Source organism: Manduca sexta, chromosome 4, assembly GCF_014839805.1.
Source record: "Manduca sexta isolate Smith_Timp_Sample1 chromosome 4, JHU_Msex_v1.0, whole genome shotgun sequence".
Classification (NCBI taxonomy): Eukaryota; Metazoa; Arthropoda; class Insecta; order Lepidoptera; family Sphingidae; genus Manduca; species Manduca sexta.
In genome coordinates, this window is record NC_051118.1 from 7,203,311 (window position 1) to 7,222,135 (window position 18,825).

Below are 18,825 nucleotides of genomic sequence, written 5' to 3' on the forward strand. Positions count from 1 at the left end.
GAGTTAGGTCACTTTACCTTTAAGGGTACCGTATAGGCAGAGGATTGTGTTCCGAGTTCCATTTTCAAATCGAGAAACACTTTTTTACAATTTATCCGAAACTAGATCACACGTTTCCTAAAACGAATCCAAATCCTTTCTAGAAAATATTTGAGAAATATATCTTACATATCATTAAAATAAGAGATGAGTTGAAAAATATCACGAGCTATCTTTTAAAAGATGTTAATGTCAAGGTCGATTATAAGAAACTAATTCACTGTACCATGCACATTATCTTGTATCTAGATTACAGTAAACCATGTTAAAATTCTCCAAACTGACCACTACACTTATCATAATGCTTACTCATCCGAAATCCAACAATTAAATTCATTTTTTTCAGTCCATTGTACTAGTTTTCTCAAAATGGCGGACAGGTGTAATGACTCATAGATGCAATGATAATGCCTGCCCAAAAATAATGCCCACATCAAATACTTTCATGCGACAGAATATCTCTTAAACGATAATATTCTTGAAACTCGGAAATCTAAGGCATCGTGCAAACGCTATGAAATTTACTTATTTATTAATAGACAACGATTTGTCACACAAAAATTACATGTTAAAGATCCACAATAATAGGCTCTTATTCTAGGTGACAAACCTTTACAAGTGTATAGAACACAATTGGCAATTGTTCCCGAGATAATTTCTGAAGAGTGTACGTTATGACTTACACATCTTTTTTCAAAGATTCTTTATATTGCTTGATTGACTTGAGGATTGAATGTAACATCTATTAGATTTATAAGTAAAGGACGATATTTAAAGAAAAAACAAAATAATTAAACAATTTAAAGACCATTAAAAGCATTGTCGTGTACATAACCTATATTGACAGTTTTAAAACAAAATGTCGATAAAACTAATCAGTAATTTGATATTGCTTGGCAACTGATTATTATCTAATTATTTCTAGTTTATAATTGACCACAAAACTCCAATTCTATCATGTAAAGGACATAATCCATAATATTTTTTCTTATTTGTTATATCCTACGTTAATCAGGGACGTACTTAGAAAAATATTAAGGGGATTATTGCCCCCTATAATATTAAATAAGGAAATATATAAGCCAACGTTTTTAGTTTTCTGTATGTACATCACGTGTTTCCGTCCTCATTTATTAGCTTACTATATGGTAGATCCTTATTATCTAAGAATCCTTGTAGGAGGTAACAATGTCTTGCATTTCCTATGAATAACACTGTACAAAGTACAAACACGATTCTGGATTGAAGGATAGTGTAAAATTACTCAAAACTTTGTAACAAACTTTGTAAAGAAGCCATTATCGGAACTCAAGCAATTCAAATAATTTTAGTACAGAATGGTAAGCCTTGTAATTCGGAATTCGGCGGAGATCACTTAAGGTGAGTAAGCCTAAGTTACTTTATATGCTTCAAAACAATAAAGCGATGACTCAGCTACGTTTTCCAAATTCCACATACCTAAGACCACCAACTTCCAACACAAGGTGTTAAAACCTGCCATACTAACCCTCATAAGTGTGTCGCGTTCCGGGATCAGCCAGCCTTCCAACAGGCCGGCATAATTATTTCGACTGTCAACGGATAGTCATATTTCGTCAGTCGATATTCTTTTGGACGCCACTCCACTTACCATCAGGTGCAGTGGAGTTACTATGCCCTGCACGTATAATAAACACCTATAAAATCTTTTGCCCCCTACTAAAATCCTAAGTCCGTTTGTTACAAATACTTCAACGATGTGTAATACATCCTGCGTACTGTCTCAGCAGGATATAACCTTGTATACGATAGTGACATATAAACGTAATTATTATATCTTAAATACGTCTATTATTTATTAATTAAATTAACGTTTTAAATTGTAACCCACGTTGTTAATTGCACTGGTTTTAAAGTATATTTTCGCTTGTATTTTGTAACTCTAAATGTTAAAAGTAAAATAATACATTTTGAAGTATAATAAAGCATGTTTTATACACTGAAATTTGAACACACAAAGCGACTAGTGCATACTTTTTAAAGTAGACATGGTATGGTACAATTTATCCAAGTAATTTTAATCCTAAGAAATGATCGGTAATTCCATAAATACAATCCTGGGCAACATGTATTTTGCAAACAAACTAACATTAATTTTGATTTACCAACTTTGAATCTAACTTTACAAAAGAACCAACACTAAACAAAATACATCCTCACTTCACCATAACATCCTAAGAACCTATATACATTGCTATGTATATGCTTATAGGTATTGTATCCAGACATTATCCTAATTCTAAACGCTCCCACGTTGATTTTACATAACTCCACATAACCGAAAACTTAGGCACGTAAAATGCACTCGTGAGCGCAAAACTGATTTTAGATAAACATTACATAAATGCTTACGAAAAAGCAGCTCTATCAAAACCGACACATTTGACCACACGACTAAGATTTTATGGATTGATATAAAATTGTAATAAAATTTTCTTTATTTGAGACCACATACCTACTTATTTTCCAGGAGGCAGAGTGCTAGACTAAAAAAATAAAATTACTTCTGTGTACTTGCAGACGAATTTTATTTTTCGTTTAAAAAATTTATAGTAGTAGTAGACTGCCTCAAAACTTTTTGAGTTGGTATCACGCCATTTTGAAATAGGCTCACACCCTCCTCGCTCTATATAGGTACGCCTATGTTCTAGACTATCACGCCATCCACTACACCTGTAAGAGAGGGTAGGCAATGACACTCGGTCACACCGAGCGATGAAGCTCGCCTACTCTCAGAGAACACTAATCTGTCTTGCACGCAACGAAATTAATCAAATAGTTATGAAGGAGTTAGATATATTAATTATCCATTTCCACAGCAAAAATTGGCTTGGATGTGAGAGTTGGGTAAACGTTGTCATGTTGTAATATTTAATGTTTGAATCAATTCTTCAATAGAAACTATTTTATTTCAAAATAAATTAAGTATTGATTTTGTAGGATCAAAGGTGATCCAACACGAATTGAGATATTTTGATGCTTTAAATTTTTTAAGATCATTTAATAGCAAGCTGTTTTATTCCCAATTAAAATAACTTACGGATTAATTTTGAAGGACCAAAGGTGATCCAACACGAATTGAGATATTTTGATACTTTAAAATTGTTAAAAGCATTCAAGACATTTAGGTTATATGTGTAATAAGAAAATGCTTCCAGTGATGTTAAAACACCTGAACTAATTGAGGCCATTGACAGATGAGAATGACCAAATAGCATTATGATTATTATACATATTCCCACGCTGTATCTACGGATTTCAATTTGAAAAATAAAATACACTAATTTAAAAAAAAACAGCAATTAAATTAACCATATTTTTATCTAAAATCCAAAATGTAGATGATAGAGTTAAACTCAAAAACATACAGATCACACAATTGCACTTGCTTATAAGTCAAATCTATCTACGTCAATTTGCAACTAAGAATACAAAAATATAAAAATCACTGATTTAAAAAACCTGCGATTAAATTAACCATATTTTTATCTAAAATCCAAAATGTAGATGATAGAGTTAAACCCAAAAAATATACGCTTCAAATACAATTGCAGTTGTATATAACTTAAGTCTATCTACGAATTCTTTAGCAACAGTTGGCAAACACATTACACACTTGCAACTCTTATATTTCTTCTAAACCAACAGGAACAAACGGAACATAAACAGGAAAGGTATTTAAGCATTCTCTATCGTCAGGGCCACACCGTGATATACTTGCACAACACTTGACAAACGTTTTTGATACCTTGCAAAAGTTACAATATCAAAATAATAACACTGGCTGAATTGGGTACGATGACCTACGTAATTTTACAGGGTTATCTTACCTTTAAAGATTCCCGTGGAACTGCGCGCATTTATCCATTGACCAGGGCACAATTTTTTAATATCACGCCAAATTGTTAGACACATACACTGTTTCCACACGGCTAAGCGGACCACCTCTCCCCGCAGAGGCACACGCGTAACTAGCAACTATTGAGTGGCGGTTCAGAAACTTGTCCGGTAAGTATGCGCCCGCGCACCCAACGGATCGGCCGGTTCTACCTTCGGTTACCTAGCCTTTTGTCACACTGAATATATACAAAAATTATGTCATTTCGGTTTGATAATCTTTTGTGGCTCGTGAATTTCGCTGTCAATTTTAACTTTGTAGTTTCTTTAATAGAATGTGACATTGCACATTCCTATAGAATGAAGCTATAAGGTCACTGTTGTAAACATAGTTTTAAACCTATGAATAAGCTTTACTAGCATCAGAAATTACGCAGAACATTGGTCCTTCATTGCCTATTTTTTCTTATTAAATGGTCGTGAATCATGTTACTTTTTTTACCTAAGGTTATCATTGCTCTACCATTCATTAATTAAGCTCTATGTACCTTATTGATTTTGTACATTCCGTAGAAGCTTATTGCATTAATAACTTGTACATATACATAGATCTAAAAACTATTCCTTATATCAGTAAGTATGAATAAGAAATTAAGATTTTATTTCAAACTCTACCTTTTTAATTATACAAAGCCATTGAAATAAAATGAAATAATTTATTAAACCCTTTAATATGTTATACATTATTTAGATTCCTTCAATATTAACTCTACCACCAGTTCATAAAGCAGTTCTCACCAGAGAAGAACGGGCAAAGAAACCCTGGTGTTGCTTTTTTAAAAATCAGTTTTAATTAAAAACTACAGTACAAAATAGAGAAAAAAATGCATTTTTTTTTTTATTATTGTTGGATTGGTTTCAGTCATTCATATTGATCTAATACTTCTTGAAACCGAATTTGTCATCGTTCTCAGAAAAATGTCTAGTCGTTTTGTGTATTCTTTATGATGTTTACATAATTGTTGACCAACCGGTTGGGGAATTAGTTGTAAATTTTGTCAGTCATAAATCAATTTAGTTTTATTCATTTTATTTGAGTTTTGACAAAAAATAGACTACTAGTGTTTTGATATAAAAAATCTTTGATTCTGTAGAATCCAATAATCAAGTAATCCAGTTTCTAGATAATTTTAATGATTTTAACAACTTTTGTGAAAATAACGAAAACCATTATAAATTGTAAATGATTGTAATTTGAGCTCTACATAATTATAAACTCGTCATCCCCATCATAAAAAGAAATTATTGACAATTCATTTCACTCCAATCTACCCATCGGAGATTGAGGCGTGGACTTATAAATACTATATATAGTGACGGTATTTAAGGCCTATTGAAATAACGCATCCATCGCAGGGCAGAGGACAAGTGCCATTTATCAGATGACAACACTGGCCTAGCATTTGAGATGGTAATTGGGGCATACTGTCAGCCTAGCCACGTATTATGGGTAATAATTAATGCAAGCTGGCAATACTGCCCAGTGTTTATAAGTCGAACTAAACATTTATACACTATATTATAAAAGTAATGTAAATATTAAGATAATTTAAATATCTTTTATTGTCGCCTTCACTGGAATGAAACCCCGCTGTAGAAGTCTCACTGTGTATTTTTTTAAAGTAGTCTACATTTATGACTTGGTCTATCTCTGTGCCAAATTCCATACTTTATTCAGTGTTTTCTGCATATACTTCTAAAGTAACATATTTTTTTACTTAATCCCGCATTAACAGGCCGACTTCTATAATGAGATCTCATGCGGCTGAAGCCGACAAGTCTAAGTAACATTCAGAAATGTATTTACATTACCTTTGTAATTTATTTATATTTAATCTGAAGTCCTACAGGTTACATAATGACACAGCTTAGGAGCTATATTGCAATACAATCACCCAATAAAAGGTCTTCACTTATAGTAACATAATATCTAAAAAGAAGTGATGATCATGCTAAGTTTAAGTATAAAGTTTTAAGTTTTAAGTTTTTAGCCACATTGACACGACCTGAGCCCGCCCGAATCGAGCAGATCCGGATCGCGTCAAAATAAGTCTAAGTAATAAGTTAAAAACATTATGAAACAGGCTTTAATCATAAATATATCAAAACACGCGTGAACAAACATACATAACCATCGGAAGAATTTCGAACGAATAGAAAGCATTCATTTCGCATAACGTATTTTTTCAACGCTAATTATAACGTTATTTATAACGCGCTAACCGTGTTTGTGGCGTGAAATATGACATTATGTAACATACATTTGCATCAATCGGGGTCGAATTTGGCCAGGTCAAGATCTATGATGACTCAATATAGTAATAGTAAAATATTTTATTACTAATAAAAAAGGTCACATTTCCGGTAGTAAACAATAGGAACCCCATTTTTGATTTATACTGTACTAGCTTTTGTTTGCGGGTTTGCTCGCAAGAATTTTTTTTCTGCAATAACAGTAACACATATTCTATTTGTATTTTGTAACACGTTAAACTACCACTTGATTATTCTTTTTATCAAATTTCATACAAATTTAAAGTTGACCTCTTACAAACATACAAACATCTTCATAAATCTCGTAATGCCCAGTATTATAAACTTCGATCTAACTTAAGAAAGGCATTAAAGCTACGTTTAATTTACAGAGCAGTGGCGAAGCGTGAAATTTTGTGTAAGGGACCCCGACACAACTTATAGGTATGGATGAATGCGGTCTGCAAATAATTCTAATGGTAATTAGATATTACATCAATTACGAAAGGGAAGCATGCATTAATCAGGGTATGGAGACTAAAAATACATGAAAAAAAATAAAAATTTAGTTTGTTTACCAATCAATCTTATTTAAAAAAGTCTATCAATTTTCATTAAAACTCTGGAGACTAGAAATACATAAAATGCCTAAAGAATATAGTTCCATTACAAATCCCTGATTAAAAATAATCATAACAATGTCGATTTATAAATCATTTGTATTACATACGTACTACCTACTAACGTTACGTATACTTCAATAATGTTCCGACACCTGTCATGTTGATGTATAGTAACACAATGAGTTAAGATTTTAGAATGTACTTAATTCTTACGAATATTTAAATACAATTATGTTTGTATATTTGGATGTATATTAGAGGAAAATTCCGGAATCCCTAGACCAGTTTAAATTATATTTAGCAAACAGATAGGATCGGTAGTGGATTAACAAATAAGCTACTTTTTAGCCGTGAGAAATACGCAGTGGGAATTTTAATTTGCATAAACTCTTCAAATAGTCAGAGGTGGGAGAAACGTCTTGCAGTTATAAAAATGGTTTGATCACGTCATTTAAATAGAAAATATTTATTGCAATCCATAATCGAATGATTTTCTAAAAGTCAATATATTTTAAAATTAAAAATATTTAGTAGAGCAGCAGAAGCATCATAGTTCGATCTCAGTTTTGCACCAGATACGACTGGAAGGTCAAACGACGTAGCGTATACTCGGGACTTCCCATGATTCTGAATGGCGTATCAGGTAAAAATACCTAACATAGAAGAGCTCCTAAATAAAATTACAGCTAATATTCATGGAAAAGTTTCAAGGGACAAATTTTATCTGACTATCTCTATTACCACCAATTTTCAATGTAACTGTAAAGCTGCTCTACATTTATTTACTGAAAACAGTAACATCCTGGTAAATCTGACCCGTCTGAGACATTTATAACTGCCTACCGCTCTATTCTAATAATTATCTGACAATATATCACCCAGTGGTCAAGTATTTTAATTCCTTCCCCAAGATGAAGAAACTCTGACTGATCTTCTCCATGACTCTATCCTACATAAAAATCTGCTATATAAACATTTCACAACATACGCATCAAGTGAAATTTCAAACGAAAGAAGTGTTAAAGAAAGCGTTTAATATTGCCATTTCTTGTTACAGAGAATAGGAATCTCTAGAAGTGATACTTTGGTACTAACTTTTGCTCTCGGGTTTGCTCTCGGAGTTGTAGCTTTCAGACAAATAATTACAACCGCGTATTAAATGTTTTATTTAAAAAATAGTATTTTAAAGAATCAAATAGCATCTACTTTCCAAAATTTTAGTATATTTAAAGAAACAATTAAAATTCATAAACCGACATGAGCGATATAATATGCCTTTCAATTTAATAAAAACTAGTTAAAGAATGTTCAATAGACCTATGTCCAGCAGTGGGCTGCGACGAGCTGATGATAGTGATAATGAAGAAAGAATGTTCCTCCCATCCACGTTACCTCATTTATCTATTTATTACACAACTATATTTCAAATCAGTTACTTCAATACATTAATAAATCCGTGATTTCAGCCAATGAATAGTTTTCACTCGCATCAAACGCGTCACGTCGCCAATGGTGTAATGTTAGTTTTTAAATTGGAAAATTAACCACAATTTGTGGCTGCGATTGACGCTCAAGACAATGCAGTGGTTTACGTTTGATAAGGTAAAAAGAAATGTACAATAGCAATAATTCGTCGACAACTAACTAGAAAATTGGAATGTATATAAAATACATATTGGTGATAGAAAAGACTTAAACGAACTCGATTTTTGGCAATTTTCCATTTTGAATACAGCTCCATCTGCTGGCCAATAGTTTTAACTAATGAAGAACATTCAATTTTATGTTGTAAGTATAATTTCATAACATAGCAAATATTTGTAAAATTATATTACTATTTTACAGATAACATAATATATTTTTCTTGAAAATAAAAACGAAAATCATTTTATATACATCATTTAATTTTCTGGTCACACCAAGACAAACTGTCATTAATTGGTCGCTATGACAACATGGCGTAAATAAACATTCCAAAACAATTATAATTTCTAGAAACATTTTCAAATTATAATTCTTTTCTAGAAACATGTCGGAAAATACGAAAGACAAAAGTGAACAAAGTACAACAGTATCCAGCCCCGAACCGAAACCGCTGAGTGAGAAAGACATAAAAATCAACAATGATTTGAAGAATCGCTTGAGAAAGTACATCAAGAAATTAGATGGTATATAATATAATTTCCCTTAAAGTTAAGGAACTAAATATATTAATTAGGTTATATTACATATAAAAATGAAATCAAATTTTTTTAGCTCGATTCTTTATATTGCTTTTTTGGTTTCATGACGGCATATAGGAGCTGTGACTTCATGGTACTCTTCACGATGCCAAAGATAGTCACAGGTGGGATAACTTAATCAAAATAAAGTTTACTCCTAGTTCCTCCAGGACTCTCAGCAATAAGGAAAATAATGCTAAGAGGAGGATATAGACTGTGAACAGTGTGGTCCTGTATTATATTTGCAGGCTCAACATTAAGGGCCGTATAAACACGTCAATCTTACCTTAAATTAAGTTTTCTAGTAGAGATTTATGTATGAAACTATTTAATAAACAAAACTGAAGTTGTCACTCAAGATCTTGTTCTCAGCTGGGTCAGCAATATTTTAAACATAAGCAGTCAAAATCCGTCATATGCTTTGACTTAAGATGTTGATTTTATTAAATAGCACATCTTAAATGCTGACTTTAACATTGTTTCAGCTGATATTACCCTTCAGAGTTAAACTGAGTTGGATCTAATGATTCAACCTTGCACCAAACCCCCATTGGAATAGAATAAAGACAACTGAACATCCAAACTCATGAATGTAACATTAAGATTTGAAATGCTTTGTACTCAAAGTAAAAAGGTTGATCAAAATAGGGAATTGCATCTCAAGATTCTACATTATGTTTTCTTACATCTAAAACTTATATCTGGATGTTATTTACAGAAACTAATACAAGCATAACAAAAGAAGAGAGTGAGAAAATAGAAGCAGACACATTCAGACAACTTTACAAACCAAAACTAGATGCAGATGCAGAATCGTACAGGACAATACCGAAGTTCTACTACAAACTACCACGAAACGACGATACGCTTTCACAAAAACTCAGAGAGGAGACAAGAGCCCAATTCCTACAGAAAAAAAGCAAAGAATTGCTCGATAATTGTGAATTGAAACAGCTTTGGAGTTTATTGGAGAAGTCTAATGGGAGTTACAGCACAGCTAACAATGATGAACTTGTTATAGATTATTTTCAATTTAAAAAGATTAGAGATGAAGCTGGGCCTAAATATAGGTATTTCTTATTTTATTATTATTATTTAAACAGTTGAAGAACTGTCTAGCCATGAGCAGAGAGAGGTTCACGGAACTGACTGCGAACCTACAGTAATGGAGGCATCTGAAGAAGATTATTATCATTGGTTATCAGGCAGGCAGTTTGTTTAACTGATATGCTTGTATACTGCAATTTATATTTTTAACTTTCTTACAATTTACTTTTTTGTGATGTTAATATTGTTTCCCATGTAGTTATTATTTGGCGTTATAAATTATTAACAAAACGTTCAACTTTATCAAAGTTCTAATACTACAATATAAAATTACTTTATTTAAGTACCATAAGTATCAGAATCTTTGAAAGTGATCTATTGATCCCATAACACTTATTTTAAACTGAAATTATATATTTTAAGAAATGCATCCATTTTTTTATACTAAATAACAGTGGTGAAGGCTCGATATACCTGACTCGAATAACCCGATTCCTGCCAGCTTTATGTAGAATTGATGTACAATTTAATTATCATTACAATGATTTGCAGACTGCATTTATGCATATTAGCGTCTAATTCTTGCGTCGGGTTCCCTATCCAAAAATTTCATCTTTCAGCAATACTATGTAATAATCAAACACCTTAAATATCATTTATTATAATAACAAAAAAGGAAATACAATTTCTCTAATGTTATTTTTTCAGACCATACTTCACAGCAGAAGTATTCGGAAGGCTGCAGGCCGCTGAGGGCGGTGTGGGCAGGGTTCGTGCTGTATCCCTGTTCAACTATGTAATGAGACGAGTGTGGCTTCAGCAGACCAGGATCGGCCTGTCTCTGTATGATGTTACAGGCCAAGGGTATCTAACTGAACATGTAAGTTAATAATTATGTATTTTCTATAGTAAACATTATTACGTCTGCTTTGTATTATACAGAGTGTAAGGTATGTCAAAGGGCAAGCTGATAATAATGTTACCGGTGTAAAAAAAAAAAATATTTTGATTATTATTATATTTCTCTTGCAAAAATTCAAAAAAGTAGAAAATTATAATAAGAACTATTAAGAAATGTATATATATATATTGCTATCAGAAATACAGGCTATTTGTATTTGTATAAGGTAAGTCCAGTGTAAGGTAACTCCTATTGAAGAGAGATATTCAGTGTTTGCTTCTCATCCTAGACATATAATATACTTACTTATATTCCTATATATATATATAGGAGTGGGGCTCTATAAATATGAATACTAAACCCTCTCCAGAATATCTACTTCTAGAGAGTTTAGCACTCAGTCTAGCACTAAGCATTCTCACCTAGTAAAGTTTGGCAAGTATTAAGTAAATAATTTTTTTTTTTTACAAGCCGATCCCCTTCATCAACTCTGTTCCTTTCATGTGAGGCTGGAAATGCCACCATCTAGTTGAAATTAACATCTCGGAAAGTAGTAATATGCACCTATTATATCTAGCCCCCCCTCTCCCCCCTGAGGCAATTCTTGTGCGCTCGGTCTCCACACCGAATGCACGCCCATGCACGGGGGGACATTTGTCGCGGCCCTAGGCACACAGTGCAGTCTTGGGTGCATAACACATTGAGGCCTATGAGGGACTCGTGAACATTTCCTCTCCACTTCACTGCGCCCATCCTAATACTTCCTCTTTCTTCCCCGTCTTTCCTTCCCTATTTCTCCTCTTCCTCTCTTCCTCCAGGGCCCCGCAGTCGTTTAGCCGGGGGGAACCAGTATACCGTTCGCAGGTTTCCCTGGGTGTAGACTGCGGGGTCTGTAAATATATATATATATATATACATACCTAGGCGTAGTTGTATTTACACAATGCATAATACATAACCTACCTGTCCATTTGCCATAGGACCTGGAGAGTTACATAGCGGAGTTGGTGCCGTCCCTAGCGGCGCTCGATGGGCTGGACTCTTCCTTCACGTCGTTCTACGTGTGCACCGCTGCAAGGAAGTTCCTGTTCTTCCTGGACCCGCTGCGGATCGGACGAGTCAGGATAAGGGATGTGCTGTCCTGCTCTTTCCTTGATGATTTGCTTGAGGTGAGAAAGGGAGCGTCTGCTTTTTTTTAAAAGAAGAACAATATAATCTGTACTAATACTATAAAAAAATATATATGTGAGTTTATTTGTAGGGGCTAATCTCTGGAACTACTGAACCGATTTCGAAAATTCTTTCACTAATATGAAGCTACATTACTCCTGTGTGCTATAGTCTTTTATCCCAAATCGGCAAAACTATTTAACGTGTACAGAGCCGCGGCCAAAACCTAGTGTCCTATAAATTTGACAACATCAGTGCGTGCACACTGCTGCGATGGTCCTACAGCGCATGCAATACAACTACGCCACTGACGTAAACAGACCGATAGAATATGTTGTTAATTTCATTGACGCATATATTCTATAGACACGAACGTCCATATAAACTATTTGTTCAAAATCTGAACTAAAATGACAACCAAAAGTCACTGTTATAACATATTTATTCACTTGAACAACAAATAATATTTTTTATTCAAATCCAGGTTTACATTTAGACTCGAGTTCCTATATCATGAGCGCCACTCCGTACATAACCACAAGCTGTCAATAATGATCATACTAAAGTCAGTTTGAATGGATTGCAGTTCAATACAGTTGAACACAGTGAATGTTCCGATCGCCAAATCTAGTACATAGTACATATATCAATGGTTAATATACTTTGACAGTTACGCGAGGAAGATCTCCCAATGGAGCTGCAGGAACAGAACTGGTTCAGCGCGGCGTCTGCCCTGCGCGTGTACGGACAGTACCTCAACCTGGACAGGGACCACAACGGGATGCTCAGCATCAATGAGCTGGCCGGGTATGGACCTTGGAGACAAAAGAAATCTCATAAATTTCTTTCAGTCATTTCTTCTAGATAATATTTGTTTCACTTATAAGATATCTTGACAGTTATGTTGTTTAGATAAAAAGGAAAATTGAAACGGCGTAAAAAAATGAATTTCAGAAACATTTATTATTTTCTAGGTTTAGCACACAGTTTAATGTGTTAACGGAATAGAAGGAAATCTATTTAAATATTGCTGGATATTTGAAGGATAATGTGTTTTTAGAATGTAGATATTTTAATAAGTATCGACATTAAAATAATATATTATAACAAGGGAAAAATATAGAGACACAGATAAAGGCACAAGTCGTGAGCACACTTGTGATTGGTCAGTTTCACGTCCAACACGCTGATGACACAGGCCATTAGTTTCTTACCGCTGTTTACAATAATCGATTCCAAATCCCTTTTTTCGATCTGTCTCAACAATGGGCCAATCATTTCTCTCTTTCTTGTGCCGTACTATACTTACATTACAACGATATGTTTCATATGAAAAAATTTGATAACCAATCATTCTCGCCCATAGATACGGCTCAGGCACGCTCACCCGTGCGTTCCTGCAACGCGTTTTCCAACAATGCTTGACCTACGACGGCGAGATGGACTACAAGACCTATTTAGACCTAGTTCTGGCACTAGAGAACAGGAAACAGCCTGCAGCACTAGCGTACCTGTTCAGAGTGCTGGATATCAACTCTGTGGGGTATTTGGATGCGTTCACGCTGAATTATTTTTTTAAGGTGAGTTCTTTGGTATTTTATTATTTATGTGGTTAAGATGTTTATGATTATTTTTTATAAATGGATGTTTTATCTAGTTTTGTATAAAAATGAATAATTTATTTTTATCTATCGACAAGTGATTCCTTCACTCGCGACTTTAATAATTTGCTATTAATTATGAAATAAATATGTACTATTTAAGATATTAGACCCCAAACAGAAAAAATACTCAAAACTTGTTTAGTTTTAAGACGTCATGTTTTAACTTGCTTTTAACCTTCACAACACGCCCACCCCAAAAGTACAGACCAATGTTACCAATCAAAATAATTTATCAAAACTCCAGCTTTCCGCCACAGTTGCCAATTGAAATGTATAATTTATGAGATATGTAAAGGACAATGCCCAAAACCAGGCTATCTTTGCGTCAGTCATGCGTCTCAACCAAATATCCACAAAAAATCATCATTTTAATTATTACTTTATTTGTATTTATTTCAGTCATAAGCGAATGGGGGTTTAAAAGATATGAAAAAAAAAGTTGTTTAATTGTTGCAAATGAAACATCCGATAATTTACTGCCAATATGGCGAAATGATACCAATTTATAACAAATTCCCATCTTAGATGGAATAAAAAAGTAAATATGTACAAAAAATGTGCTTGTACTTGAATTATTAATATATGTATATTATTTTATAACAATATATTTATTCATCTCAAATATATTGTTATAAAATAATATATTTTACTTAATAATTATGACCAAATAGCTGGAAAAAAAGAGAAAATATTAATCGTTCCAAAAACAAACAAATGGCGACTTGTACTTGCATTGACAGAAATACTAAAGTCAGCTAAAACATGTCTGGACTTTATTTTTAAATTATGAATATATGGGTAGAGATTTTTATTCCACTGGCAACTGAAATCAATGACATTTTGACATTTCAGATTTGTTTGAATGTTAAATCATTAAAATATTATAATATTTATCTTATTCAAGATCGGAGTGTTTTTCTTATGTATTTTAATGTTGAGTCGAGAAATCCTCTGTTAAAAAACAACGTGTATAGTGTGTGTTTCGAACTTTGAGACGGAAGGCTTTTAGTTAGCAACACAATGTCGTCTAGCACCTAGACCCAGGACAGTTAATCGAGACGGCATATCCCGGCGGTGTATTAACTGCGCCTTTGCGGTGCCACAGCAACGACACGTATATTTCTTGGACGAGCTGTCCCGTTTGTAAGTTTTGTAGATTATTATTAACATACCCACAATGTGGGAAACATCTTGCCAAAGTTAAAGAAAACAGTTTTACAATAATAATAATCTGAACATGTTTAATCAACTTTTACGTTATATTTTAGATTTCAAGGCGGGAATTAGTTTGTGCTGCTTGTTGGAGATCAGCTAATAGAGAGGTTCACAGACAACAACATGACATGACCCGACCAGCGCTGCAAGAAGTCATGCACTCACTTCAGGAGTATATATAAACATGCTGCAGCTATATCAAATTCTTGTTTTTATTTTAGGAAGCCAAGAATATATACCTCGAATAAAAATATACATCTATATAAAAATATGCATCCGATTTCGTATTTCTCGTTTTATTTCTCTTTCCCTATGATAATTAACTATTAGCGTAATCAGGCTGTGAAGTGAGTTCCTGGGTTCAATTTCCAGGCCAAGCAACATTTTATCTCGGTGTTTCTAACATGAGTTGCCTGGGATCGGAATCCTCCAAAGAGGGTTGGCGTCAGGCATAGGCCGGTCATAAAAACTAATCTGAATCTATTCTACAATATGTGTTGACGCCATATTGGAATGAGATAATGGTAGGGGGAATTAAAGATTAGGTAATCCATGTAATAGAATAAGTCGTAAGTCAGAAAAATATATTAGTACATAAAAGGTCAGATAACATAATATGCTCCGTGGAAAAACTAATATTCCGTCATACTATCTTTTTAAGTTTTATTGGAGTTTCGTCTTATCAGATATGTTAGTATCTATCAGTTTCTTATGATGGCAATTAAAGCTGGGTGAAAAGAATGTCCAATAATTGCTTATAGCAATAACAAGTAGGTTCTGCAATATTGAACTTAATTAGGCACGTAGTTACTTTCTGCCGTACATTATTGCAGTCCATACTTAACCTCAAAATAACTGCGTTATAAAAATTCTGAATACTCCGAACTCCCATCGAATATCCAATTGTTTTCAATTTGTATAAGAATTAGGATATATTCCCTATAGTTTAGTGAAGGTTTTGTACAGACGCAAGCGTAGCCCAACTTTCATACAAAAATGGGAATTCTCCTTTATGATTTGTATAATAATTATTATAAGTTACTTGAATTGTAGATGTAAAAAAAATAGGTATAACGAACAAAATAAATTACATCAAGTTCTTATTTTACACGCAATTGTTGAACAATGAATGCGCGGTCAATATACTATTAGAGAATTGAAATATCTTATGTCAATATATCCCCACAGGCCATACAGGAACAAATGATAGCGCACGGCGCCGAACCGGTTAACTTCGAAGACGTGAAAGACGAGATCTTCGACATGGTGAGACCTGAACATCCAGCTCGCATCACGCTGAAGGACCTCGTCCGCAGCGGGCACGGGCACACGGCCGTGTCTATTCTGCTGGAGCTCCACGGATTCTGGGCGTATGAGAACAGGGAAGCGTTGGCTGCAGCTGGTGACCACAACTCCTGACACTTGGACTTTACTGCCAAGAGGAAGATTGATTGAGCGTCCTCTTGATTATTATAATAATAATAATAATATCAGCCCTGTATTATATACTTGCCCACTGCTGAGCACGGGCCTCCTCTCCTACTGAGAGGGTTTAGGCCTTAGTCCACCACGCTGGCCTAGTACGGATTGGTAGACTTCACACACCTTCGAAATTCCTATAGAGAACTTCTCAGATGTGCAGGTTTCCTCACGATGTTTTCCTTCACCGTTAAAGCGAACGATAAATTCACAAAGAATACACACATGATTTTAGAAAAGTCAGAGGTGTGTGCCCTTGGGATTTGAACCTGCGGACATTCGTCTTGGCAGAGCGTTCCACACCCAACTAGGCTATCGCCGCTTTTTTTAGTGGTATATTATATCAAAGACAAATCATCGCTTTCATATCAAAATGTACGTTGAAATTCACTGTTTCAGGAAACACTTTTTTTATGGTAATATATAAGGAGTATTTTTTTTTCGGTAAAGGCATAGTTTGCTGAGTCTATTCAATCATAATATCCTTAAAAACTGATTGTAATTATTTATATGGTAATGAAACATATGACTGTTTGCATTTTTTAATAAAAACCAAACATACGTTTTGATATGACAGCTATGAAATTTTAAAACAGCATTTTAAAAATTTTGAAAGTCGGTTATGTCATTGGCTGTTTCAAAGACGGAATGTAAAGCGTGTTTTCCTTTTGGTCGTTTCAAATATGGGCTCAGAATGCTCGCATATGATTGGTTACTTGTATTGCTAAGAGATATTGAGTGTATTCTTGATGTTTTAGTATCCGTATAAACAAAAAAATAATTGAAAGATGTTAAGAGTTAATAAAAAAATAATATGGCTATTTCAAGGTCACGAAATGCTTGCTTCCTTATTGGCCACTTGAGAAGTAAGTTAATGATGCTCGTGTGTGATTCGCTGTTTCAAAAATGCGCTATCAATTTAGACTTGGTATCTTTATAAATTTATATAATAGTAGAATAATTGTGTAGAATTTAAAAGTAGAGTGAAGTATAAGGTAAAAAATAAGCATTGAGATATTAAGTAAGGAAAGGTTTTCGAAAATTAAACAATTTTTTGTTAAAACAATATATTTTTATAACAATAGCTCGAAGAAACGATTCCATCCAAAGTTTAAAGTAAACAATTGTCGAGTAACAATAAAAATATAAAGTAGAAAGTAATATTTAAAAATATTTGATCACTTAAAATTATGATAAATCAAAATAATATTAGAAAAATCACGTGATTCATTTGTATATAGAGTATATTTAAAAATTACTTTAAAATCTTTTGACTCATTGTTCCTATTTTTTAAAAGAAAAATGTAAAACTGGGTATTAAAAATAAAATAGCACCAATATTGTAACAGTATTGCGATTGTATACAAATAATATTGCACCTAAAGCTATTCAAAATTTGTGTTTTAACAATATTACAAAGATTACTGACCACATTTTTAGAGTATGCAATAATGCAGATATAAAAACATTAGATGTTATTTTAACATTTCTTTGTTAACATAAAATTAACATAGCAATGTCTATATTGTACTTAAAGGTAATATTATGCTTTTAAATCACGTAAATTGGCAAACAATTTAAAATTAATGATTGTAACAATGAAATTGGGTCACTTATGACCCGATGACTGTTTTTAACACGTAACGGGTCATTAGTGACCCGAAGCTTATGATTATAATTTAAAACAATTTTTAAATATTGCCATGAGGATATTTATCTTTGTTCCATGCTGTTTTACTCAGTTTTAAGCCTGATATACTTTAGAACGGATATCTATGTGAAACTGAATTTGATGTTTCAACATTAAGATATTTAAATATAGCACCAATTATAATTATGATTAAATATTGGATTTCTTAACTTTGTTCTTAATTTCCTTCACCTTACATCTAAAGTTATTCAAACAGACTCCTGCGCACTTCTGTACTCGTAAATACTGCCCCTTTCTACAAATCCAGTGAATTGCTTGTCTGTTTGTTCGTCAGTTTGTTTGTCTGTTGCAAGCCCGTAACCGCCTCCGCTGGGTGAGTTCATTATGTATTTGTCCTGTGAAGAAAATATTTTATGCGTGTATAATAATTGTTTAAAATTACATTATCGATGTTGTTCTTATAAACCAAGAAATTTCTCAATAAAGTTGAGAATATATTTTTTATGAGCGTATTTTGCGACGTTTTTTTATGTCCGCGCTGACTAATGTTAGAATATCATTTTTATGTACGTATAGTATGCGATATTTTTTTTTATGTCCACACGATCTTTTCTCACTGCGGCTC

General features: G+C 33.3%; 3 protein-coding genes across 4 annotated transcripts in view; 1 reads left to right on the plus strand and 2 right to left on the minus strand.

The window, feature by feature from the left end:
- Positions 1-4,058, minus strand: part of LOC115444470 — a 121,680-nt gene extending 117,622 nt beyond the window's left edge. The window contains 1 exon segment of the mRNA XM_030170240.2: positions 3,909-4,058. The gene's annotated coding sequence lies outside the window, so the exon portion shown is untranslated.
- Positions 4,059-8,778: 4,720 nt separating this feature from the next.
- Positions 8,779-18,409, plus strand: LOC115444477 (serine/threonine-protein phosphatase 2A regulatory subunit B'' subunit gamma-like). 2 transcript variants are annotated; one of them, XM_030170248.2, is made up of 7 exons: positions 8,779-9,019; positions 9,792-10,143; positions 10,829-11,000; positions 12,002-12,190; positions 12,862-12,998; positions 13,558-13,771; positions 16,259-18,409. In XM_030170248.2, the coding sequence occupies exons 1-7, from the start codon at positions 8,881-8,883 to the stop codon at positions 16,487-16,489; spliced, it is 1,434 nt and encodes a 477-aa protein (XP_030026108.1). In that variant the 5' UTR covers positions 8,779-8,880; the 3' UTR covers positions 16,490-18,409. The 2 variants fall into 2 exon arrangements, with proteins under 2 accessions (XP_030026108.1, XP_030026109.1); XM_030170249.2 differs by lacking the exon at positions 8,779-9,019 and adding an exon at positions 9,161-9,198.
- Positions 18,317-18,825, minus strand: part of LOC115444476 (5-oxoprolinase) — a 34,955-nt gene continuing 34,446 nt past the window's right edge. The window contains exon 29 of the mRNA XM_037440614.1: positions 18,317-18,595. Within this exon, the coding sequence (XP_037296511.1) occupies positions 18,449-18,595 (147 nt within the window). The 3' untranslated portion in view covers positions 18,317-18,448. The remainder of the gene's footprint in view (positions 18,596-18,825) is intronic.

Bases quoted from the DNA above. Each gene is read 5' to 3' on its own strand.
- LOC115444477 (XM_030170248.2), top strand. From the start codon at position 8,881: ATGTCGGAAAATACGAAAGACAAAAGTGAACAAAGTACAACAGTATCC. The intron at 10,144-10,828 runs GTATTTCTTATT...TTATTTTTTCAG, and splicing joins GAAGCTGGGCCTAAATATAG to ACCATACTTCACAGCAGAAG. The intron at 12,191-12,861 runs GTGAGAAAGGGA...ATACTTTGACAG, and splicing joins TCCTTGATGATTTGCTTGAG to TTACGCGAGGAAGATCTCCC.